This window comes from Opisthocomus hoazin, chromosome 5 (assembly GCF_030867145.1).
Source record: "Opisthocomus hoazin isolate bOpiHoa1 chromosome 5, bOpiHoa1.hap1, whole genome shotgun sequence".
In the NCBI taxonomy this organism is placed as follows: Eukaryota; Metazoa; Chordata; class Aves; order Opisthocomiformes; family Opisthocomidae; genus Opisthocomus; species Opisthocomus hoazin.
Genome location: NC_134418.1, coordinates 23,704,473 through 23,730,088, shown reverse-complemented (window position 1 = coordinate 23,730,088; position 25,616 = coordinate 23,704,473). Strand labels below are relative to the sequence as shown.

Genomic DNA, 25,616 nt, shown 5'->3' with positions numbered 1-25,616 from the left:
TGTAACCTGACTTTTTCTTTAAAAATACTACACTAATCTCACAATTCATATGTCTAGACAGAAAAAGTTTAAAGCCCCAGCATACAAGGTCAACATTTAAAAAGATATGAAAACAAACTGCAGATATCACTGGCTTAGAAGCTATTTGAAAAGAAAGCAAAAGCTTCTAATTTTCTTCTACCATGATAGTATCAAAATAAAATTCTACCCTGATATTGCACTGCATGATACTACACAAAATGCATAATACAGATTATCCTCAAGTAGCTCTCGTCAGAGGATAAATGCTGAAACTGCAATGAGTAACATACTAATTTCCCTGGCATCTTCTGGGAATACGATAACTTAGAAGGAGACTGTGCTGACATTTGTAGCTCCCTATCACAGATACTGTATTAGCTGTTCTCTTCTACTGGACTTTGCCTGCTGGGATTACTGGAGAAGAATGGGGTACTCCTGAGTATATCACAGTGAATTTCGATTACTTCCGAAAGCCAGCAGACAGATGCTGACATAAGGTATTTACTCCCCGATCACTTTCACAGCGGGTGAATGAAACGGTTATACAGTTATGTGACTTGCCAGAATCGTTCCTTATATAGGGCAGTAAGAATTTTTCTGTTCAAAAATTTAATAATCATCACAGAAACATCAAAGAACTTCACTTGTCAGTAGCTGCTAGAAATGTAATAATCTTTTTAATGCGTGGCACTGAGACTGTGCTACCTGCAACCAATTAAACACAGTAGTGACCAACCAGTGCATAAAATTCACGACAGAATTTGTAGCTCTGTCTATGCTTCTTAAAACAAAACAAAAAGCACAAAACAAAACAAGGAGTTGTATAAACATACCATATCTGGCGATCAAGTAACAATAAGCCTCTCATTTTGAACAGAGTCTGCCTTACCACACAAATCTACACATACACTTCTGTAGAAGTTTCTTTAGAAAATTAAATGGAAATGTAACAGATAACTCTATTCATTGTATATGTCTGAATATGCAATCTTAAAAAATATTACTGTATCAATGATGTTAACTACAATTGTAAAAACACTCATATTACAAACCCTTTCCGGTTCCCACTCTTTCTACTCTGAAATATTTCTCATGCCTCTTCTTAATCTACAATCATTTAACTTCAAAGTTTACATGTCTTTTGAGTACTCTTCTTCAAAATAACACATTTTGCATGAATGCTATCTTTGATTAAAAAATGAAGATTTAACGGTTAAAAATAGTATATTAAGTCTATGGAAAGATAAAATAATACACTGCTAGTGTACCTGGACATGACTTTTTCTTTTCCTTCTAAATTATCTACTGCTTGAATTGAAAGGTTATACTAAAATGAATGCAAACTGGCTTATATGCAAATGCAGGTGCTATATTTCAGAAGTTCCTTAATAAGCTAGCTAATGAAAAAAATCCAGAGTAGTAACTTCTTTAAAAAATATTTTATATCTATTCTCTTAAGAGTAACTAAATTATTATAATAAATTATTAATTGTATTTTCTTATAATTATATACAGTATTGTTAATAATTACATTGTCATAAAAATAATTCAATGTTACAGAATAAAAATTAATTCTTTAAGTAAACAAAATGAATCAAACTATATCAGAAGTGGGAAACAAAAAGTACATTGGACAAAACACCAAATGTTGAAAAAACAGGCTTTTTAGGTATTGAAATAACAACTCTGTTGATCTAATACTAAGTCTGAGGATAAACAGTATATAAAAAAAAATTAACCTTAAGTCCTATAAACAAAATGTTAATCAGATTATGCAAGACTGCCTTTTATTTTATTTCTATGTTTCACATGTGAATTCCTTCTCTGTTTTTAAAAATGAGAGATAGAAATACTAAACCACTGATACACAGAAGGATTACTTCAAAATACGTTCAGTTCAAGATCAGGGAAAGGGATGGAAAATACCTCTTTTAAACCATTTTGACAGTCATCATATTCTTCTCTTTACAGGTCACCCCCCCAGTCTGAATAACAGAAACAGCTGTATTTCAACAATGCACTTCTCCCTAAATGATCTTTTGCTGGAATAGAAGTCAAGCCTGCATTAAAGCAATAGCTTGGAGACAAGCAAAACTAAATCTTCCGTATCTTCTCCAAATCTGCTAAACCAGGGACTAATAACATAAGAATGACGACATTTCTAACTATGTGCTTGGTCTGGCTCTTTGCCTGTTTTGTGGCTCTATAGACGACACATCTGTGCGAACAGGAACGAAGATGTGGCCTTACAAATTTTTTGCAGTGATTGACATTAACATCCTGTAATGTTAGAGAAACCAGTCTCTGGAACTAGTTGTACAGTTTATAAAATTATTTTTATTGGTCTGAGATTTATAGACCTGTAGAAATTCATAGACTATGTCTAAAATTTTGTAAAAGCTGATCAATAAGAGGAGGTTTATTTATGTAATATAATAATTTATGTGTGACAAATATCCAAAGGCACCTATATTTGAAGAAATAAGGGTTAACAGAGATAAAATTGATTATTCAAAGTCCAGGCAACCTATATATTATGTTGTTTGGCCATGGAGACTAAATTTATAGTCTATAGGTCACGTATAAGCAATAATATTATAATAACCACATCCTGGTCTCCTACATAACTCATGTATGAAATAAGACAGTTACAGAATCTGCCGTAAAAACTCATGGTGCTGAGTTATTGCTCCTTATCACAACCGCTATGAGAGTTTGTAAGGATGTCTCTGTCACAGCATCTTACTCTTCACGTAGACATGTTCAATAACATCCCATATAGCTCTCATCTGCAGCTAGGTAGACATTTATCAAGGACATAAGAATCCCTGTTAGTCAGATGGACCCTTCTGAACCATTTCTGTTAAGACTCCCAATGCACCACTATCTCCCTGTTCAGACAGCCACTATATTCCTCTGTGCAAATAATTCTAAGTTTTAGTTGTTGGTTTTTTTTATCCCCCTAGGGAAAGAAAAATGCACATTTGTCATTTTCTGAGTTGAATCTCCTTGATCTACCCCATGTATTTTTCTACCTCAAAACTGTCAGTTGTTGCTCAGCAAAGAGGGAACAGGACATTACTTTGAATGTACAGACACAGATTTTGGAAATATATTAATCTGACATTCAGAACTCTATAGTTTTTCTGTTTTCAAAATGAAAACTTTGTGTATAAGAGCAACTGTTTTCCTGCTTTCACTTTATTTCGTATTTCTACATATAAATTATGTATTTTAAGGGTGAATAAAGATCTACAACAAAACCAGTTTTTATAAAGTTGCAATACAAGAAACAATGCAGAAATTATTACAAAATGTTATACTGTATTATCACAAAGCCAGGATAGTATGTTTTTGTCAAACAGAGTTCTCCCAAACTACTTCAGAAACAGGGTTAATCTTACAAACAGGAATTTGATTTCTTTGAACTTCTTTAAGTTACCTTTACAATTATACTTTTTTTGTTATTATTAAGTCTTTGAGTATGAGCATTGCCAAAATTTTCCATCTCATTCTTGCTTTCCTTTTTATACCTGAAGAGGTTCAACTTAGAGGTAAATTTACCAAATGTCTTTCAAAATTTTTAGCACTGACTTTCCGATTAAAGAAGAAACAGTACATTATTAAAATCAGATGTTCCTACAATCACAACAAAACAAAAACCCCCTGTCTTTGGCACATTTATATAAAACTTCTATTGCATATCATGCCATAAAACTAACCTACCTGGTATTTTCTAACTATAAGTGTTCAAGCCGTATTTGTTAGATAAATGCCAAATATAGGGCTAAACATGAAACAATTTTAAAAACTGTGGCTGTTGCATCTTGTCTTAGTTATTAGCAAGAATATAAATGCTTTCCAGTATCTCAGTTTGCATGTTCTTCATTTTCCAGGCTTGAATATAGAAACAGCAAAATCCATCAATGTTATTTATGACATATAATAAATATTATAAGTCTTTTTTTTAAATTAACTCTGATGTTTACTCACTATAAAGATTGCCTAGGGCAAGAGGACAAAGTAAAGCATTGAAATTCTCTGTAAATCTCAGGTGAAAGTAAAACATATATAAATCCTGATGATGATCTCACAGCCTCTTATATCAGCACAGCATCATGTCACTGCTATCACTTCCATCATTGTCACTTTTTACTTAAAATAACTATGGTAAAGAGCTAACAACAATTTTCACAAAAAATTATACGATCTGGTATCTGGAGAGAATATCCATAAAGCACCTGCATTTTGCTCACCTTCCCCGACTCCCCCAATCATTTCCCATGTTTCCAGAAAGGATATGCAGCCAAAAGGTGAGAGGGCAGAAGAATGCATAGCTCCTACTCCCTGCGTTCCCACCACCTGCTGCCACTGCCAAATACACTTGTCTTCTTGTCCATGCTCCAACTGTCAAGACATACTGAAATACCTTAAAATATTTTTTTTATTACAGATCTGCACAGGTATTTGTACAGATGAAGTATAATGTCCTCATGAAGAAAAAAATGCTACTATCCACTTCTTACAGACAAGAAACCAAAAACATAATATTGAGAGCATGTCTAGAACAAGACGGATCTGAACCTATGTTAAAGGAGTCTCATGAGAGCACCCTGTTGACAGGGTTCTATGTTTTTCACATGAATTCTTTCTCACATGGATTCTTCCCCCCCCCCCCCCCCAAATACAAATGAGAATATTTGCTTTAGGAAAAAAAAAAAAACACTAACCAAAACCCACAGCTCAAAAAGAAAAGCCACCCCGCAAAAAAAAATCCCACACTTTGATATGACTTCCATGTTCTACAATTACATTAATGCATTAATTTGGAGGTCACCATGAAACATCTACTGTTCAGAACTAGTCCAAGACTTTGAACAAGTTTAAGCCCAGGACACGCAGAGAGTATAATAATACTGCGTCATACAGTACTACATCATGCAGTAATGTAATGAACTAAATTGTATTACTGGATACTATGCACTGTGGATAGTAGTTTGCAATGATTTTTATTATCTCTGCTCCATACTTTAAATTCTAATCATTTATTCTGCTTAAACTCTAACAATAGGTCATCAGTGTGTTTCTACTCCTTTGTCTGTACCTTCCTTTTCTGTGCCTGCAAAATACCAACATATAATTTAATAATGAACTGCCTAGAAGATAGGTAAATGTTTACCCAGAGTTTTTCAGTCTGAATATCTTTCTTTTAAAATTCTCTTAGCACCCTTTAAGGTTGTGTGATAAACCTTTAAATTCTTTTAACCCCCTCTAAGGCTGTGCTATAAACCCTGAATCTATTCATAGCTTGGATCATTAATGAGTAAGTATATTCCTTCCTTTAAAAAGAGCTAGCAAAGGCATAACGTTGCCTCATTTTCCCCCTTCACTGTCAATTACACACAAAGTCACAGAATAAACTTCTCACAAATCAGGCTTCCTAGCTCTTGAATTATGGAAAAGTAGCAAAGATGGGCACTATTTCATTTGTGCTCAAAATACTTAAGCCTCTTTTGTAAAGAAAACGTTTCATGAAAAACAGGGGATTAATCATAAAACCGACATTTCCTCTGTTTACTCTTTACAGCACAGATCAGACATAGGTGCTTTCCAGACTGATTCTGAATTTAACTTGGGACGTTGATTCAGGGAAATAGAATTCAGCCTGATTTGTAGAATGCCTTTTTTGTTTGGTTGGTTGGTTTGGTGTTGTCATTTTTATACCAGAGAAAAGACTCCTCTTTGGGAAAACTGTGTCCAAAATGTCATACAGGCATGTACTGCTATTCTGTGAGGCAGGGAAAATCTGTACATGAAGATGTTTCCTGTCTTCACTATCTTACCTTTCACCACATATGCTCAGACTTTCAAATATTTAAGGTTTTACAGCAGAAGTTAATTATTAAAAAACAAAATAAAACAACACCAACAAGAAACTAATAGCAACATACTTTTAGATCTCTAATACTATCTGCAATCCAGCAGAAGGAATAAAATTCAAATAATGCTCAGTCTCCACATTTTCTTAACGTTTGGCCCCTTACTACACAGTAATGTCTGATTCTTATTGTACTAAGAAAAATAGTTTGGTGGGAAGAACGGAGACTGAAATGAAGATCTAGAAATCTTCACACTGCCACTGGGAATGTTAAGACTAAAAACTCAGAGCATGATAACTGACATTAGAATACAGGTACTATAGGACTCCAAGGTACCTCATATATGAGTAACATTCTCATACATGTCAGTATATATATTCTACTGCCTCCTCAAGAAAAGTTGTTTGTCAAAAAAAACAAACAGTTTAACAGACTGACTTTATTTGACTCTCAAAACAGCTCTTCGCAAAGCCAACATATAAGTGATTATTTTAAGGTTCACTAGATTTATTTATTTAATCAGAATTTTTATGTTATAATAAAAGAAAAACTGCGAAGAAACAAGTTTGGAAGCTTTTTTTCTATCACATGTTCTCTCTTTTTTATTCCTTTATTTCTGCATATTAGTTAGCTAGCCTATGCTTCATGTAACGGTCCCTTCAAAATCATTCCAAATATAAGAGCAGTCAGTCCTAAAAGTACAGACAGCTGTGGTTTTCCTATCTACATCCCTGAGTGTCTTAAAAGCACGCTGCTTTTGATGAAGAGGAAGATGAAGGTAGAGAACATCAGTTTTACTTGACAAAGTTATCCCAGAATATTCTTTAAAATACTTAACAAAAGACTTTGCCAGAAACCAGAGTGCTAGAATGATTAAAAAAATAGCTCTTCTTTCCGAGTTCCAAACAAAATTCTAGGGAGTAAAGAAAGAAAAAAGAAAAAGACAGAACTCTAACTGTTCTCCTTTTTGACGAGTAAAGTCCTGTTTAAATGCTAGGCCTTTCCTTTGGGAGACAAAACTGCAGTTTTCCACTACAGGAAAAAAGTGGTGGGCAGAAAGATGTACTTACTACAAGTTGAGTTTCCTTTTTCTCATGAGACAGTTCCTTTTCCAGATTGCAAGCTCACAATGCCTTAAACATGGGGTATACATTACAACCTATCAGAAACATACTACACTCAATAATCAGATTGCCTGATTACTCAGCTAGACATTCACTGAAAGCATATGTGTCTTGGATCTGCAATTCTTTCTAACTAATCTTGTGATGAACTATAAACTGTTCATTGTAACCTGTAACAGCTGGCTTGAAAATAAACAAACTGTCCTCTCTGCATGTTTTTAAAAAATTTGAGGTGAAACTCTGTTATGTCCAAAACAGGAAAGAGAGCAAAATGTTTTATTCAGACATTCCAGGACTCTGAGAGATGCCCTTGGTGCAGATTAAGCTTTGATGAGATTCTGAAAATCTGAAAAAAAATTACCAGTCCATTGAGGATTTTAGAAAGGTTAGAGAGAGATTCCCTAGAACAACAAAGATTAAAAAAATAAGGTACTAACATTTCTAGACATGTTCTTATTCAATTGCTTCCCCTATTCAGGACTTTCTATATTCTAGACTATATTCTACTATATATCATAGGATTTCTTTTCTCTATTATGGCTGTGAAATTTGAACAGAAACACTACAGATTCAGCACTCGGATTCTTTGTGTTCTGCTGTCTTACAGTACACAGCTTCAGAATGATGCCTAATCATTACTGAAATCCCTGTTTCCACCCATAAACTATGCAGTTTCTGATTTGAAACACTCCTATCACACTGGGAATACTGCTATCTCAAAATGGAAGACATGACCTACCACATTTTGATTTATGCAGAAGTAGGTAGAGAGTACAATTTTAGTCAAAACTTGTAATTTAGACTCTCAATGCTAACGTGGCTTTAAAAAAAAAAATAAAACATTCTTCAAAGCCTGAAGAGTCCTGACTTTTTTAATCACAAACGTGCTATAGTATTTGTTAACCTTTTGTAAAGGACCTTTCTGTATGTGAATATGTGTTGTATACACAACAGCATTCTCCACATGAACTCCTAGTTTCCCTCAATGTGCATATTAAGGAATTCACTAACATTGATAAGAGCTGTACAATTCATTATGCACAAAGAAACCTCTAACATATTAATGTTAGCATTAAATTAGTACTAAATATTATCGGTAGTAATAAAAAAATGTTTAATTTTCAGTAAAGGCAAGATGCATTTTATGACTTCAGGTTTAGGGGCATTTTCTGACCATCTCATATATCAAATTTATCAAGCTCATAATGATAAATGCATGTTGTCATCATCTTTCACTGTCACAGTATACTGCCGCCCTAACAGCATTCACTCTTGTAAAACAGAACTGCAATCAAAAAGTTCAAAATTAATAGCTGTGAAATCTCAAGCACTCATAAGCATGTGTTTTTATCACTTCCATGCTGTGCAGATAGAGTACTCTTGTTATTTATTATTTGTGACAGTGAACAATTCCCACTTGCTTTAGTGAAAAAGTGAAGAGCTGTTTGCGTAACTAGCAAGGTGAAAAAACAGATTTCAAACTGTTAGAATCATTTCACAAGAACAATGTACACAGACCAGAAGACATCTTTCTTTCAGAGCATGATAGTGTGCCGATTACAGTATGTGTTCTTCTAATGTCTATGTATCCCTTGTTTAAAAGCTGCTTTTACAGTATATTCTACATTTGTGAACAGCATGAAATGACAGTCTTCATATAGTACAGGGGCTCCTATGTACTCCAGTACTCACCCTCATGATCTTCACACTGGAAAAATATGAATGTTTATAATGGTTTAATACAGCAATCTGCATATATGGTTTAAGGTTGTTACGTGGTCTACAACTGCTCCAGAAAGTTCTCTGGCACCCACACTCACAGCAGCTAGCCCACACACCACCAAGCTAGAGTGAAGCACTATTTCCTGCTGCAATTTGTCAGATGATTTCCTCTCCGCTCTGTGTCAAGAGGTAGAATATGTGATTTTAGAGGTAAATATTTATTTAAGTATCCACAGTACTTTATCTCCTAAAGAAGGAACCGTTGTAAGAGAAGAAGCTAAAGAAAAAAGCATGGCTATTATGTTTTCCTTGAGAATCTTCTTCTCTTCATTTCTTTTCAGAAATGAAACACAGAGATACTAACTCCAAACAGTATATAATTTAAATTAAAAAGGAAAGGTTAAAGATAGTAACTGTAACAATATTACAAAATGTCTCCATCTGATTTAGTATTAACATACAGGAAAATCTATCATAGATCAGGACAGCAAGTAAGATTTGCCTGTGGGCAATACTATTATCAGTGCACAATTAGTTGCACATCAGAGACGCTAGCCTTAGATTTGTTCTCATGCCAGTAATCTGTTTCCTAGCTGGTGAATGGCTCTTGCTGAAATGCTATTTGTTTAGCTACAGACAATTTGATTAAATGTAAGGGTAACAATAACAAAACTAATAATGCCCAACATGACATGAAATGGTGTAGGTCATTTTTAATTGAGACATTTCAGTGAAGAATATGAAATTATGTAATGAAACAGGATATGTTACATGAGCAGCTTTTATGGCAAAGTAATTTTCTTTCGATTAAACCCCCCACACACATTGTGAATGCTAGAAAGAAGTCTATTCTACTGTCAATTACTATAAACCCATCACAACATATGAATTCTTAGTCCTTAATGCTAAGTCTTTCAAATCCTTAGACTTATTTCATTTATTTTTTTTCTTTGATAACAGATGGATTTCCTTTTATCCTCAGTAATTTGCATCAATAGTAGATCATGAAGTCTTATAAATACATAGAGCCTTTTAGAAACATTTGATAGAGTGATGCTTTAGCTGGTCCTTTCATATTTCTGTAACATTAATTCTCCAGGAAAGTTACCATATAATTTGAATAGTTCAATCACTTTATATATTTAATTAAGAACTAGTAAAGAAAAAATACTTAAATTTAACATTCAAAGTTCCTACAAAGGTGCACTAATATTTAATATTAGAAAGCCCAAGATGAATTTTCAATTCATTCAGCAGTGTCTGAAGGGCCAATTGAATATAACACTCTCCAGTGTCCTTGAATTTTAGAGAAGTGATAAAATATTTTGCAGTATAACAAAAATCAAATCTTCTTAATTTATTCCGCACAGAGGAATTTCACACTGTTGCTTACCTTTTCCTCTGCACTAAAGAATAACCAAAAAGATCCAGAATACTAGCAACATTTCAAAACTAAATATTTAAAGAACCAGTGTAGCACAAAAACATTAGGACAAATTTTATGTGTCCAGTGATCTCTGCAAAATGCAGAGCGGTAAAGGCAGTGCAGTTTTGCAAACAGTTACACAAGTTTGCTTCTCTTTGAAAGTAAATCTCTCTTACATATTTTTTAAAATTCATGTAAATAAGCACATAAAAACACCGCAAGCAGCGATTTTTTTAGTAACAAACAAGTCCACATATGGACTTGGAAAATTTAAACAGGATGAGTTACTGTGCTGCACCAACCTATACTGGCTTTGTATCTTCTCAAGGGAGCTTCCAGTGTCAAGTCTGAACCTACTTGAATTAACCCACCTGTTACCTAAACCCACATCCTGGTGAGACACCTACAGCACCTCGGTGTAGTGCTTTGTCAGTCCCATAAAGCACTACTCCCATCTGCACTGCTATTAGATATTTCAGATCCGTTATTCTATTCTATTTTATATGAATATAGTAATAAATTGGGTGAAATACATGACCCAGGCTACATGTTGCAATTTCTAGGAAAAACACTCATAGCAGAAAGCCACCACGAAAACAGGTATTGCTCGGTTTCACAGTCATTGCTGTCACTTTTACTCATATGAATTAACACCTGCTCTAGAAACAGCTGAATTTTACTCACATTGAGAAAAATCCCACTAAAATAAAATTATAGATTCAGGCCCTTAATTTGCAGGAAGCAGAATAAAACCATCAGTACGCAGTCAGAGGAGGCTTCTGAGGGAATTTTCTAAATCTACATGACAGATTTAACCCAAGATCTGGGCTGAGGTTCAGTGGCTGAGCATGCAGTGACCTGTCTTCAGTACAGATTTCTGGTTTCCAGTGCAGTTATTCCTTCTGTAAAAGAACTCACAACATTACTTGAAAATGAAACAAATACTTCTCTCTCAAAGAAATCAATTACTATCCATCTATAAACTTGTGCTGCAACTGGAACTTCATTATGTGCTCATTGAAAACAGCATTTTTCTGATTCAACAAATGATGGATATCCTCTCTGTCACACAAGGCACTCGTTATGTGATTATAACCAATTTAGAACACATGGATGGAGATAAGGGAACTGATTCACCATTTTGTCACTCAAAATTTGTGACAATGTACCTTCACTTCGAACAGGAGTGACATGATGGAGAATGAGACTGAATGTTATATTGAAACCAGCAGACAAAAGTTGTGAACAGTAAAGGTGGTAAAACAGGGACTTAAAGTATCACTGTGAAAATGTTTGCAGCCAGGTGAAGTAACTAATACTCGAATTTGCTGGGTTTTATTATCCATATTTCCATTCTTTCTTTCACCTTTCTATTGTTAAATATAGTGTTTAAAAAAGAGCTCCCAAATAAATTAAACAGATTTGCCTAAGCAGATGGACAGATTTCATCTGACAGACAAAGTTTTGCACTATAAAGTGAATACAAATCTTGAGGCCAAGTCTTTCTTGTAAGTATGCCTACAAGGGGTAACACACAACTCCACAAATAAACACTGTGACCTATCAGGTAATTGAGCAAAGGTAGCTTGCAATAGATACTCTTGCTGTACGATTAGTTTGAGTGAGAATGTGTTTAGTACTAAAAATGAACTATTTTTAGTGGCTAAAGCCACGTCATTCCCAGAGACTGTTACAAAGATAATTTTACATTTGAATGTAACACGTGATGAAAACCTACTCTGTTATTTTTCAAATTCTACTTATATACATCCTGATAAGTTAAATGCGTGAGATTTGATGCATAACATCCAAACCAATAAACTGGTCTCCTGTGTCTATATTTTGTTTCAATATAAAGCTGACTCTGAATATTATGTCATCTGACTTAAATTACAGCGATTGATGTTAGTTAAATTTGATTGATTTCTGTGGAACTATCCTTAGTTCCACCTACATGAGATAAATATCAGCCTGAGAGGTCTGAAGATGAATGCAAATTCAGTTAAGCTGACTCTGTCAGTACCATTTCTGTGAAAACAGAAACAGTTTCTGTCAATTCAAAAGTAAGTTGTTAACATCAGTATATATCTGAACTGATACCTGCACATGCATGTTGTATTAATAGGCATGTGTATGGCACGCACATTTGGGAATAGTGCTGAAGTTCTTACCAGAAAAAAACATTTTAGGCCTTGTCAAAGCGCACTACAGTCACAGAGTGCTTAATTTTATTTTAGTGGTTGTTTCTTTAAGTAAACCAAAGGATTTAGTGATTGATTGTTGTTTGTTCGTGAGCTGCAGCTACAGAAGAGTGTCCCAGCAGACACCCAGCTCTTGTGTCATACACCCTGTCTGTGCAAATATCTCAGAAACTTTAGGGTATCTGAAGCGACACAAGAATGCATATGTTTAGATAGCTGAATCACACCCAGAACACTGTGACAGTCTCCATAATTTCCTTTAGTTCATTTTTTAGCACGACACTGAACTCGGAAATGCAGTTCTACATTAAGTTGTAACCCTGTGGAAGCATTGTCTTAAGAAATTGTATTTTCCCCAAGAATAAGTCTCAGAGAATGTGGTAAAGCCATTCTGCCTTGTGTGGATTTGGTATCCAAAGGAAGTAGGAGCTACTTCTCATATCTTACACTGCTCAAGGGCTGAAAAGTCCTTGACATCTATGCATGGATAGACAGAATATATTATAGCAGCCCCTCCCACTTCTCTCTGAGAAGTGCTACCACAGAGAAACATTTGGCACATACCACAACAGACACACATTTCCTGGCTACAACCCCAGTCAGGAAAATACTTTTCAGGGAGTTTATGGAGGATCCTCCATAATCATCATGTGACCAAGTAATGTAGGAATTTTTATCCTGTCAGGTGACAAATGTTTTGTTACTTACCATGTGGTACCATAAAGGAATTGGTTCAGACAAGGCTGCAAGACAAAATTTTCTCTGATTTTTTGGCAGATGGAATCAGTATTTCTGTATTCTAGTTCTGCCACATATTCTGTGGGTGATTTTCAGCACATCAGCTAGTACCTACATTCTTTACCTACTCTTAAAAAATTGACTTTATAATTTGACTTTATATTATCTGTAGACAATAAAAGACCCTATATCAAATACTTTGATAAATACTAATTTTATTGCTTCCTAATACTCCAAGAATGCTAGCTGCAACAACACATTTCTTTCATTCAAGGATTACAAACTCAACCACTGGGTTGTGTGATTTAGAACATAAGATCTGTAACAAAATCTCATCCGACCGGACGTTTGCATTTAAAAAAAATATACTCCTTCTCGTCAGTAGTAAATAAGGTAAATTAAGTTTTGAAAGACAAACATAATGCTTTTCTTCAGGTTCTAATAATTGTGTCATTTGTGATCCACTCTGAGTGAAACTGAACTATACTTTTGGAGTTATGCTGCAGCATTTTACAAGCTAATGATTGCAAAACAGCTCTATTACCTAAATAAGAGTATTGTTTAATTAATAGAAATAATAAAAAAGAAAGCACATCACTTTTACGTATATTTCAATCTTAAATGTGACCAGAATATTATTTCTGTTCAAAATCCTAAAACCCAAACCTTTTATTCTTTAAGTATTCCCATCTTCCATTTCTCCTTCCAGAAAAAAAAAAAAATAGCAGTTCCTCCAAATTGCTCATCTATGTTATAACTTATTTCCTGTTTTTCAAATACATTCAAAAGTTGCTCTTAATTGTAATTTCATTACACTTTTCAGTGAAATTGGGCACTTAAGAGTGAGCAAATGACTCATGTTAAGCACAGTTCTACACAGCTGGACAACTCCAATATGTGCCACTGACATCATTCAGGAACTTGACTAACTGGTCCTTCAGTATAATCACGTTTTGAGATTTTAACATCTGTTCACGACCTGCTCTCAGTTACATATTTATAGAGGAAATTGCACTAAAATAAGAAATAAAGACATTTTAAATCCTTTGTCTTAGTCTATTGTTGTAAATCACATTTTAGATGCCCCAACTAACCTTAGTTGCTTCAGCATTAGTGTGATATTTTGTCATCCACAACAGCAAAATAAAAGTGACCCTGAGAAGTCTCTGTTGCCTAAAGTACATGGAAGATAGTAAGTCGGTACTAGCTTTTTCATATGTGTATGTCCTCTCTTCTCTGCTTAGATCTTTTTTGTCAGAAGTCAAAACTCAAAGGGATCCTATAATTTTATCTCATCTGCTGTTTTACTCAGACCTTAGATTCACAAATTATTTTTACTTTCATTTAAATAAGGTTTAAAAATTTCACACTGTGCAATTTAGCACAAATAAGAAAAAATATGCAGAGGTACAGGATATTTGATTTTTACTCTTTATTATTTAACAACATGCATTTTGTAAGATAGGAAGATAGCAAGGCTCGACAGGGCTGGGTATTGTGAGATCAACTGAAAGAAAATAATTTAAAATATTTTTAATAACAGTATCTTAAATGTTCTCCTTATACCGCTACTGGGCTGTGCAGTGTGCACTGTTAATAATAACTTGAATTGCACAGTCAAGATGACCAAAACACTTTTCATTAAACTGCACAGTCAGTAAACTTGACATACACCCATATGAATGTCGGTCTTTTCTTTTATAATCTTGATTCATAAATTGCAACGATGCAAATTTATATACAAAAATACTGATAATTTAAAACTTCATGTTGATTCTGGATAGTAACTGTAAGTCGATTTTTTTGTTGTTTTAATTATTGATTAAAATTAATATAGAGTATACGCTAGCAAAGTCCAAAATCTGTCAACCAATGGATGACAAATCTACTCCTACAGGAAAGAAAAATCAGGGGAGAAAAACACAGAAATAGCATCGCTTGAACACACAGTGAGATAAAAACATCACAAAATGTAATAAATAAATTTTAAAAATGAGAAATGTAGAACATTAATTACACGGAACATATTATCATGCAGCCTAAGACTGAAGAAAAGGAAATGGTTTTGCAGCTTTAACGGTTTCCAAATATCTGTTGGAAGCAGACTTGCTTAGAAAACCAGCCTGCTAAATACCGCACTGAATTGCTCATGTCTGTATCAATATTTCCTGTATATATAGTCAAAGAAAATGAAAATTATGTGTTCTATTAAGATTAGTAATGAAATACTAAAATGTTCAGCAAATATAGCGGAGTCCACAGTGCTTGTGAAGGATTCAGTTCATTGACTCATAAGCACAATGCTAACTACTTCTGAAGTCTGTTGATTTTCTTTTATATTTTAATGCAAAACCAATTTGATAAGTTTTATGTCTCAAAGTAGCCCAGCAGATCACTAACTATATAAACCTTCTAAAACTTTTGAAAGCAAATCCTTAAAGAAAAAAGTGCCTGAAGCTGCAGGACAGGTATTTCTCTGAAACACAGCTGATGGTTGGTCAAACTAACAAATATCCCAAATACTAGAAAAAAAAGGCAACTAAAAATTAAAAAAAAAAAAAAAAAAGAAAAAAAGAAAAAAAGAGAGAGAGGAAGAAGAAACACACTCAGAAATACGCTGCTACAGTACAAAGCCTGACACAGCAACAGTCAAACTGCTAACCATGGTTATAACCCAGGTTCATATCAGTATGTACAAAACCAGAGAGCTGTCCAAGTTGATAAATCAGATTCTATCCTTTTAAAGATGTTTTTTACTACCCCTTGCCTATAATAGTACAGTTCTTTACTTATTCAGAGCAAGAATCCTCCTTTACTCAGATCCTGTCCCTTTTGGCTCTGTACATCTCCTGGGAGTGCAGAATGATTCAGTGCTAACTTAGTCATTTGCACACTGTACAAGATGATTTCACTGAAGGGGAAAAAAAATAAAGGCTGCACTTATCAGTGGAACATATTGTGTTAAAGATAATTAAAGCATCAACAATCCATCTATTTCATGTTTAATTAGCCCCTCTTTCATCATAGTTTTTTACTGAAGGTCAAACGTGGGTCACTTAAAAACTAATTGTAAAGTATTTAATATAATGCAAATTGAGAACAGAAAATTGAAATATACTTCAATATACTTCTTACCAAGCAGTATTAAAATTAAACATACGAAACAACTCACCAAGGTAAATGTTTATGCTGAATAACAATGTTCCCATTTTTTTTTCCTCTGCACTGCACTTAGTGCTACCATAACATTGTTATTTTTACCATTATTATACTGTATTTGCTTAGCTGAAAGTTGTGAAAAACTTGATTCTTGAGAGTTACTTTATAATTATATAAAGCAATCTTTGAGATAAGCCTCTGTGTATATCTGTGTGTCTGCACATAAGCAAGAAAAAAGATTATACTTTCCCACATGGTTAAAATGATTGCCCCCTTAATGCATGATTTTTGGGTCCTATTAAGGCTGCTGGTTATATGTGCATATTTTTGAGGAAACTGACCCATTTAGTCTACAGGTACAATACACATACATGATAACCAATTAGTCAAAATGCTTCTACATTGCAACAGACTGATTGATGTTTGAAATGTTATGAAACAAATTAACTGGCTATCATACACAGAATTTTTTCTAAAACTAATTTCTACATATTTCACTTTCATGGGAAGAAGACTTCTCGGGAAATGCATCTAGTTTTGACTAGGTGTCAGAACACTCTGGCATGATAAACATTTTTCTTCACTGAACAGTACATTTCCAGTGAGGAAAGGCACAGGGATAATTCATAAAGGATTACAGAATTGGCCAGGAAGCCAATACACCAAGCAAATAAATAATGCTACTCAGAAATTCCTTTACTGCTTCTGTTAATTCTACCGATGGTGACCAATATATATTAAAAAAACCAAATAAACAAAAAAAACCAAACAAACTTAAAACCAACCACACCACAACTGCACTGTTTTAAATAGTAAACAGTCATTGTTGAGCAGAGCAAGTAAAAAAGAAAGCAAGAGAACATGATGGCCAAAACATGTAAACCTATAAACAGGGTTTAAATGGCCTGCTCTTCAAACAGTGGTTAACAGGCTAATCTCATATTTGTGATTAAAAGTTTCAGTGAAATAAACCTACTCATATGCTACTATTTTAGCTGTTAAGTGATTTATCTCAGGCACTGAGCTCTCCTTATCTTTGGCTGTCTTTGGCGGAAGTCAGTAGTATCCAGGCTCCTCACAGGCAATGTGCAGCACCTGGAGGGTTCGGATTTTAAATCTGTGATCCAAAAAAACACTTGCTTAAACTCATACCCGTTCAGCAAAACACTTCTGTACAGCTTTAACTTTTGGCAAGTGATTAAGACCTATGGAATACTAAGTGACATAAACATTTGTTTGCCATTAGGGAAATACGTTAGTGTGTTACTGAATACACGAGAACTGATAAATGGGAGGCTAAAAGAATTTTTCAGAGTAACACCATGTTAAACAAGACAAGAATAGGAATCAAACTTGTGAAAGATCTTCTAAAAAAGTGGCGGTGAAATGTCAGCAGTGTACTGAATACAGAATTCAGTTTTAAACTTTATATAAAACACCTGATGCCAAGAAGGAGGAGAGCTACAAATTGTTTTCAGTTTTCTCTACTGATGTTCTCCTTTACAGTACTGTATTCAGCAACATGTATTTGGGAACTCATGTCAGAAATTAAATGCATTACCTTAAAAAGGAAGTATCAAATAATCAGAATGAAAAGAACTTGCACTCACTGGGGTACATTGGTCGGTCACGTAAGTAGAGACTATTTCCCGACTGCTACATTACTGTAGATATACAAAAGTATCAATTACCAATTCTAATTAAACTAATGGGAAATTAGTATTGCTCTCATCTCCCGTAACTTAGAGCATGTACATTCTGCTGTGTCTACTTATTTGTTCTAAAACTTCATACACCTTCTAGTGTCTCCTTAGAACAAAGGGAACTGCCAATGAGTAAACAAAGGCAGCCCGAGAGATGTCGACTGGTCTCCCTATGACAATCACATCAATACACCACTAGTTCTATTTCACATGTACAATTGAACTATGAAACAATCTGATATACACCACGTCAGAACCCTTTACCTGCAACTTCTTCACGTTTCTCTCTAAACAATGTGCTGAACAAGAGCTCCGCTTGGTTTGGGTGTTAAAAATCCATATGTGTTTTGTCTGATAAACCGAGAAATGCTCCACAGTCAATATTTGAGATGTGAAAACTCTAGATATTGTTTCTGCAAATAAGTCTTACTGTCCCCTCTATTACACAAAAGCATGAACAAAACTATATAAATGTCACTCAGCATCAAGCTGGCAAATACCCATAGGAAAGTGGCAACAGAAGTTTTGTGCCTGATAGTCTCTTCTATAAAAGTCTGTTGTTTAGCACTACCTTTACTGTTTTCTTAGACACTTAAGTTCGACACTTAACTTACGTGCATGCTTTACAAGTGTGCAAACGCTTTCTACATATTTAAAAACAAAAAGACAAGGCATTAGAATATTGGCTATAAACTACTTGGGTAAAGTAACTGAACTACTAAGGGTAACCTTCATAACAAACTAAATACCTAGCACAGGAAAACTATCGACACTGACAAATTGGTTTTGTAACAAACTGTACAGATAATGGAGCAATTCAACATGTACTTCTTTCGGTTTAACTGCTGCAAGTGTAATAAAGCCATTTTCTTCTACTAGGAAGTCTTCTACTGCATTGTATATAAAAATGTATCCTTGAAAAATGTTAAGTAATTCAGAATACATTTCTGTAATATAATCTTAAATAAGTTTTTTGTCAAGCAAAATTGTCATTTGTATGGTGTAATCCTTTACCATTCCTGCACTTAGCATGCAAGCCATTCTTTTACACTGGAAATAAATTGCACTTTGACAGTTTATAATTCTTATGTTTAGATAAATTGCAGCAGCAAGAAAGAAGTAGTATCTGATTAGCACATGTTCCATTGCTACTTTGCTGTTCCAGTGTTCACTATAATGGCATAATCTGCTATGGTATTTAATAAGCCTTAGTAGATAGAAGCTTAGGACCTTTATCAGTACTTTGTATTTCACACAGACTATATTCAAACTGAAATTGTAATGTGCTCTCCAGGAGAGAATTAATGAAATGTATCACCGAGAAACTACTGTGTCAAACGTTCTACAAATCAGTATCACTTGTGAAACAACACACACAAAAATACTGGCAGATAGTACATCAATCACACTTTTTTGGTGATCTGGAAGACTGCATGGCTCATAGAATTCATTTTCTTTTTACATTATTGTAAGTATTTTTGAGCAGAATGCAAATACTGGCAACACATTTGTAAAACTTCAATTGTAGTAGACTAGCAGACATTTCAAAGTACAAAAAAAGTCACAGTGTACCGTATTTGCATGTTAATAAGTTGAAAAGAAAGCATTTTTGTCAAGCTAGTCAGAATTTCCCTGTTCCAAACTTGGCTCTGTATTTACATGAATCAGCATTCATTTATCTCTAGATTCTTGTGTAACATGCACTGTAGCTGGCAAAACATTCAGAATATTATCTTACATGGAAAGATGCAATGGAAATCACCAGCTGTTAAGTATCTCAATTTACTATCACCCAAAAAAGTACTCCCACAAAGAAAAGTGACCTCTGTTCAGCCTACATATGTGTCTTATAAAATAAACAAACCAGACGTTTTCACTCAGGAGCTCGATTTTCCTCTGCTTATCCCTACCTTACGTCAAGGCCTGTGAAGAAGTCCCTACCGTCACCGGTTTTAGGCTGTCAGAGCTTCACTGAACCGGTCTCCACCACCACCACAGCCGAGATCGGAGCTCCGTCCCTTGTGGCACTGCTGGAGGGACACCTCGCTCCGAAAGGTCTCACGGCAGCCACGCTGCCCACAGACAGAGCGGCCAGGCTGGCAAATTGGAGCCTCTCAGCTTGAATGGATGAGTTTCATTTGATATACGAGGGGGGGGGGGGGGGGGGGGGGGGCAATTAAAAGGTAGTAGGGTGCGATGCTAAGCTCACCAACATTTATGTGTATTCAGAGCAATTGCTGCAATGAGTGCGATCTCTGCGGTGTAAATTAGATCGCAGAGAGGCTTTGTAGATTGTTTAAGCATTTTGGTCCTAATGAACGATCTGGTAATTACAGCCATTAATGCTTCAGCGCGGCAGCTGCAAACCCGCTCTCACCCACAGTTTTAGGAAGGGCCAGGCAGGCAGCAACCCCCTTTCCCCCAAAAACACCCGGCTGTCGAGGCGAAACTCCCCTCCTCAGCTCTCAGGCTGGGCAAGCATCAAGGGGGGGAGCGGCAGGACCGCGGGGGCGGAGGGCGGGCCGCGGCTCCGCGGGGAGGCGGTTCCCGACCCCCCCCTAAACCGCCGGGGTTGACCTGCGGGCGGGCAGTTGCTAAAGGCGCCTCAGGTCGCCTCACAGCTCGCTGTCGGGGCTGGCGACCGAGCCGCCGGCCCGTCCCCCGCCCCCGCCGCGGTCTGCGGGTCCCGTCGGCGCGACTGCGCGGGCGGGCTGGTTGGCTGCCGGGTCTGAAAAGCGGAGGGAAGCATAAAAACGAGAACAATAATAAAGATATTTGTCTCTCCTTCCTGCGTGCTGTGTGTCGGTGCGGGCAGCTGACTGCCTGCGGGGGGTGGCGGAGGGGAGGGGAGGGGATACCGGGCTGAACGGGTCATTGCGCCTGACGGTCGTGTCTGCTTGTGCCGGTGTGGGTGGCGAGGGGAGGCGGGCACGGCCGCTCCCCCACCCGTGGGGTGTGCGTGTGCGTGTCGGGCCCCGCGAGGGGGGTTGCGCAGAGGGCAGCGCTCTCACCTGCTTGCTGTACTTGCTGCTGGCCTGGCAGCTGTACTCGGAGCAGTGGTCTGACCCGATGGAGATGTTGTCGCCGGCGCCCACGAAGGTGTTAGCCGGGGGCAGGTCCTGCACGGCTTGGTGCTTTTTGCCAGCGGTGGGGGACTGCGGGTGCAGCTGGACGGTGGGCAGCGGCGAGCTGGATTTGTAGTGCCTGGCCAGGTCAGGGCTGCCTGGGCCGCCGTTGACCGAGCGGTATCGCCCCATGCCAGGGCTGTCCGAGAGCTTCTCGTTGACGCTGTCATAGCGCTGCCCGTTGGGCTTGGAAGCCTCGACAGTGACAATGCTGCTGTAGAGGGGCTGCTTGCCCTTCTTGCCTTTCTTGTCCTTCTTGGGCTTCTTGGCCTTGTCGTGCTGCTGCGGGGTGAAGAAATCCTCATGGTCCTTCTTGCCAGCCTCGTAGCCGTGCTTGCCCTTGGAGCGGCAGTAGCGGGCCATGACCACCACCAGGATGAGGAGGATGACGGTCATGATGCCAGCTACCACGCCGATGACTATGCTGAGCCGCTGCTTACTCAGCTCGTAGCTGGGGTCTCCAGCGATGTCCTGGGCCAGGGGCGTGTGGAGGCTGCGGGCCACCTGACTCTCCACCATGGTGGCATTGGACAGGCTCTCATTGACGAAGACATGGAGCAAGGCGGTGGTGGACTGGGGCGGCTGTCCACTGTCGTTCACCTGCACCACGAGCCGGTGTAGGCCGTAGTGCTTGGGGGCCAGCTTGCCCACCAGAGACACCACGCCGCTGGCCGGGTCGATCTCGAAGAGTTTGAAGGGATTGCCCCCAATGATGCTGTAGTTAAGGTCGGCGTTGAGGCCGGTGTCGGCGTCACTGGCGACCACAGTGGCCACCACGGTGCGCATGTTGCTGGAGGGCGGCAGCACGGTGTAGGAGCTGTTGCTGGGGAAAGTGACCGTGGGCGCATTGTCATTCTCGTCCATCACAAAGAGGGACACGGTGGCAGTGGCAGAGCGCGGTGGCTCACCACCGTCCACCGCTTTCACTTTAAAAGTGTAGCTGGTTTGCTGTTCCCGGTCAAAAGAGACGGTGGAGAAAATGGTTCCGGTGTCATTTTCGATGGAGAAGGTGCCAGCTGCCTGGTCGTGGTCACCGGGCTGGATGGAAAGGCTGAGCTCGGCGTTGCGGCCCTTGTCAAAGTCCATCACGGTCACCATGCCCACAGGGCTGTTGGGCTGCAGGTTCTCCTTCACATAGAAAGTGAACACGTCCTGCATGAAGCGCGGCTCGTTGTCATTGCGATCCACCACCCGCACCACCACCGTGGTGGAGCCCTGCAGTGATGGCACCCCCTTGTCCCGGGCCATCACCTGGAACTCGTAGGTGTCCTGCTGCTCTCGGTCTAGCACGGCCTGAACCGACACGTCGCCGGAGTCGGGGTCAATGCTGAAGATGCCGCCTGATGCCTCCAAAGAGAGGGGTGAGGCCTCCAGGGAGTAGGTGATCTCGGCATTCTTGCCACTGTCCGCATCCGTGGCGACCACTGTGGCCACCCTCTCGCCGGGCAAGTTGTTCTCTGGGAAGGAGACCTCCAGCACAGTCTGGCTGAACACTGGGGGGTTGTCGTTGGTGTCCCCGACCCGCACCAGCAAGGAGTTGTTGCTGGACAAGCTGGGGCTGCCCGAGTCCACAGCCACGATCACCACGTTGTAGTCACGGACAGCCTCGTAGTCCAGAGGGGCCGAGGTGTGGAGGAAATACTTGCGCTTGTTCTGCGACTCCCCTTCACCCTCGCTGGCCGGCTTGAGCTGGAAGGGCACGTCGCCCACCACTGTGCAAGTCACCACACCGTTTTCGCCTTGGTCCCGGTCCGAGACCTGCACCAGGGCGATGGGGGTATCCACCAGCACGTCCTCGGCCACACTAGCCACCCCATCCCTCAGTGGGATGCGCCCAATTTTGCGGATGTCGATGATGGGCACGTTGTCATTCTCGTCGCGGATGTTCAGCACGACCGTGGCCTTGTCTGTCTTGGGGGGCTGGCCCCGATCTCGGGCCATGACGGTGAAGCGAAGCTGGTTCACCTCCTCACGATCGATGCGGTGCAAGACGCTGAGCCAGCCAGAGGTCTCGTCCAGCCGCAGCAGGCGCCGGACGGACTCGGTGGCTGCCCCGAAGACGTACTCGATCTGCCCGTTCACCCCCACGTCCAGGTCGGCGGCTCGCAGCTGCAGGATAGGCGTCCCGGGGCTGCTGTTTTCAGCCAGGTCCGCCTCGTAGACGCTCTTCTCGAAGCGGGGGCTGTTGTCGTTCACGTCGGTGATCAGCACCCGGAGGATCGCCTGCGAGGAGCGGGCCGGGTCACCGCCGTCCCGCACGCGGAGGCTGAGCTCGTAGGAGTCCCGCTGCTCCCGGTCCAGGGCCCCCTTGACGATCAGCTGCGGCTGCTTCTCCCCGTCCGGGGTATCGGCCACCTGCAGCTCGAAGACGCTGCTGCGGGCCGCCGCCTCCGCCTCCGGCCGCCGCTTGCTGCCGCCGGGGTAGGGGGCGCTCTCGGAGGCCGCCGAGGCCGAGCCCCCCCCCCCGCCGCCGCCGCCCCGGCGGCCGCTGTCCCCGCCGGGCTCCTGCAGCAGCTCGTACCGCTCGATGCCGTTGCGCCCGAAGTCCCTGTCGGTGGCGGTGGGGAGCAAGTAGAGGGTCCCCACGGGCCGGTTCTCCTCCACGGTGAGCGTGAGGACGGGGGACGGGAAGGTGGGGGTGTTGTCGTTGATGTCCAGGATGATGACCCGGCCCTCGAAGAGGTCCACCCAGCTCTGCGAGGGGCCGATAACCGACACCTCGAAGTCCAGGAAGCACTCGTTCTCGTCGAAGATCATCTGGCACTGCGGCAGCTTTTCGCGGTCGATGCGCCGCTCCGTGGTGCTCAGCTCCCCGGTCATGTTGTCGATCTTCAGATAGTCGGAGCCCGACTCCAGGCTGAATGTCACCTCTCCGGAGCCCGTCACGATCCCCAGGTCGGAAGCCACGTTGCCGATGCGGATGTCGGCGGGTCCCTCCTCGGCCAGCCGGTACCTCAGGAGCTGCTTGGCCGCTGCCAGGCTGACCCAGAGCGGCGGCGGCAGGAGGAGCAAGAAGCAGCAGCAGCAGCAGCAGTGCACAAAGCCGAAGGGAGTCCGCATCTTCCTCATCTTCCTTGCACCGACACCCCCCCCCCCTCCTCTCACTCCCACTCGCCCCCCAATAAACTCCCCTGAGAAGCCAACAGGGCGGCTGAGTGTCCGGCTGATCAGTTACAAAATCCTTCTGTTCCTGGAAACTTATTGTCTCATGGCTGGTGCAATCGGTGGTCAAAACCCTGCCTGCCGGCTCCTCTGCTGCTCTCCCTGCCTTGCAGTTGCAGTGTACTTACAGTTCACGGGACAGTGTGTTTTGCCTTTTAAAGATTCATCTCGGCAGATAGGATGGGATTTTCCTCCTCCTCCCCCTTCTCCTCCTCCTCTCTGATTTTACTGTAATCACTTTGCAAGGTTTGCAATAAAAGCAGGAGCAGCACTGAGCTATTCGAAGCACCCCAGGTCGTCTTCTTCGACACTAGAGTTAACTACAATTCACACACTCTGTCTTTCTTCTCTCTCTCTCTCAGCCTTTTACGACCAAGGCATTAGCTTTATTCTTCTCCCTCTCTGCACACACAGGAAAAAAAACAAACCTTGATTCGCTTTATTCAAAGGGCTTGTGTCCGGGAAAACTCCAAATCCTCTTAGCAATAGGCAGTTCTTTAAAAAAAAAAAAAAAAAAAAAAAAGGTAAGGAAAAAAATAAAAATCCCAATAATGTCGGTAGCTGCACAGTTGATAGAAGAACCCCTTGTATTACAGAGCAGTCCACAGAATATCCCTTTTGGTTGGCAGAAAAGCTCCCAAATCCATCTTCAGAGATCGCCTAAAATGTTCAGCTCTTTCTCCGGAGAGGATTTTTTTTTAACAACTCTGCGCAAGGTCATTAGTCACAAAGCAACGATACAGAAACTGCAGAAGCCGTTAACCCGGAATTTGCAAGGCTGTAGATATGAACATACATACACAACAGTCCCAAGTTTTTTTTGCATCCGCAGTTTGTGTGTGTGCCTTACCTGCATTTGCAGTGCATGTGTTAAAGCAATCTGGATCTGCAGCACTGAGAGCGATTCACAAATGAGATTGCAGTCTCTCTCCTCTCTCTCTCTCTCTCTCTCTCTCTCTCTCTCTCTCCTCTCTCTCTCTCCTCTTCCTTCCCGTCCCAATGCAGGTAACCAGATCTGAACTTGATCCTTTCAGTTCAAAGGTTAGCAACAAAACTATGTGTCCAAAGGCGATTATTGGTCTCTCGTAAATATACTCGGAGCGGAACAAGATGTAACTGGATCCCCCACGTGAATTAACACAGATTCTGAATTACATCCATACAAGCGGCATGGCAAAGGGGAGGGGAAAAGAGCCGCGGCGCGATTAAAAAAAAAAAAAAAAAAATTACAGAGAGTTCTATTTGCAAATAAAATTATATCAGTCAGTTGTTTCCTGTGATCTGCACCGCCACGGTGAGTGAAATCTGCAATTGTGTATTCCCTCCTGTGTCTTTCAGAGGAGTGTGGCTCGGGCG

General features: G+C 39.9%; 1 protein-coding gene across 6 annotated transcripts in view; it reads right to left on the bottom strand.

Annotated features, from left to right (window-relative positions):
• PCDH7 (protocadherin 7) overlaps window positions 1–24,166 on the bottom strand; it is a 288,307-nt gene extending 264,141 nt beyond the window's left edge. For all 6 annotated transcript variants that reach the window (XM_075420672.1, XM_075420673.1, XM_075420674.1 and 3 more), the window contains exon 1: window positions 20,985–24,166. In XM_075420672.1, the coding sequence (XP_075276787.1) occupies window positions 20,985–24,158 (3,174 nt within the window). In that variant the 5' untranslated portion in view covers window positions 24,159–24,166. The remainder of the gene's footprint in view (window positions 1–20,984) is intronic.
• Window positions 24,167–25,616: the final 1,450 nt, after the last annotated feature.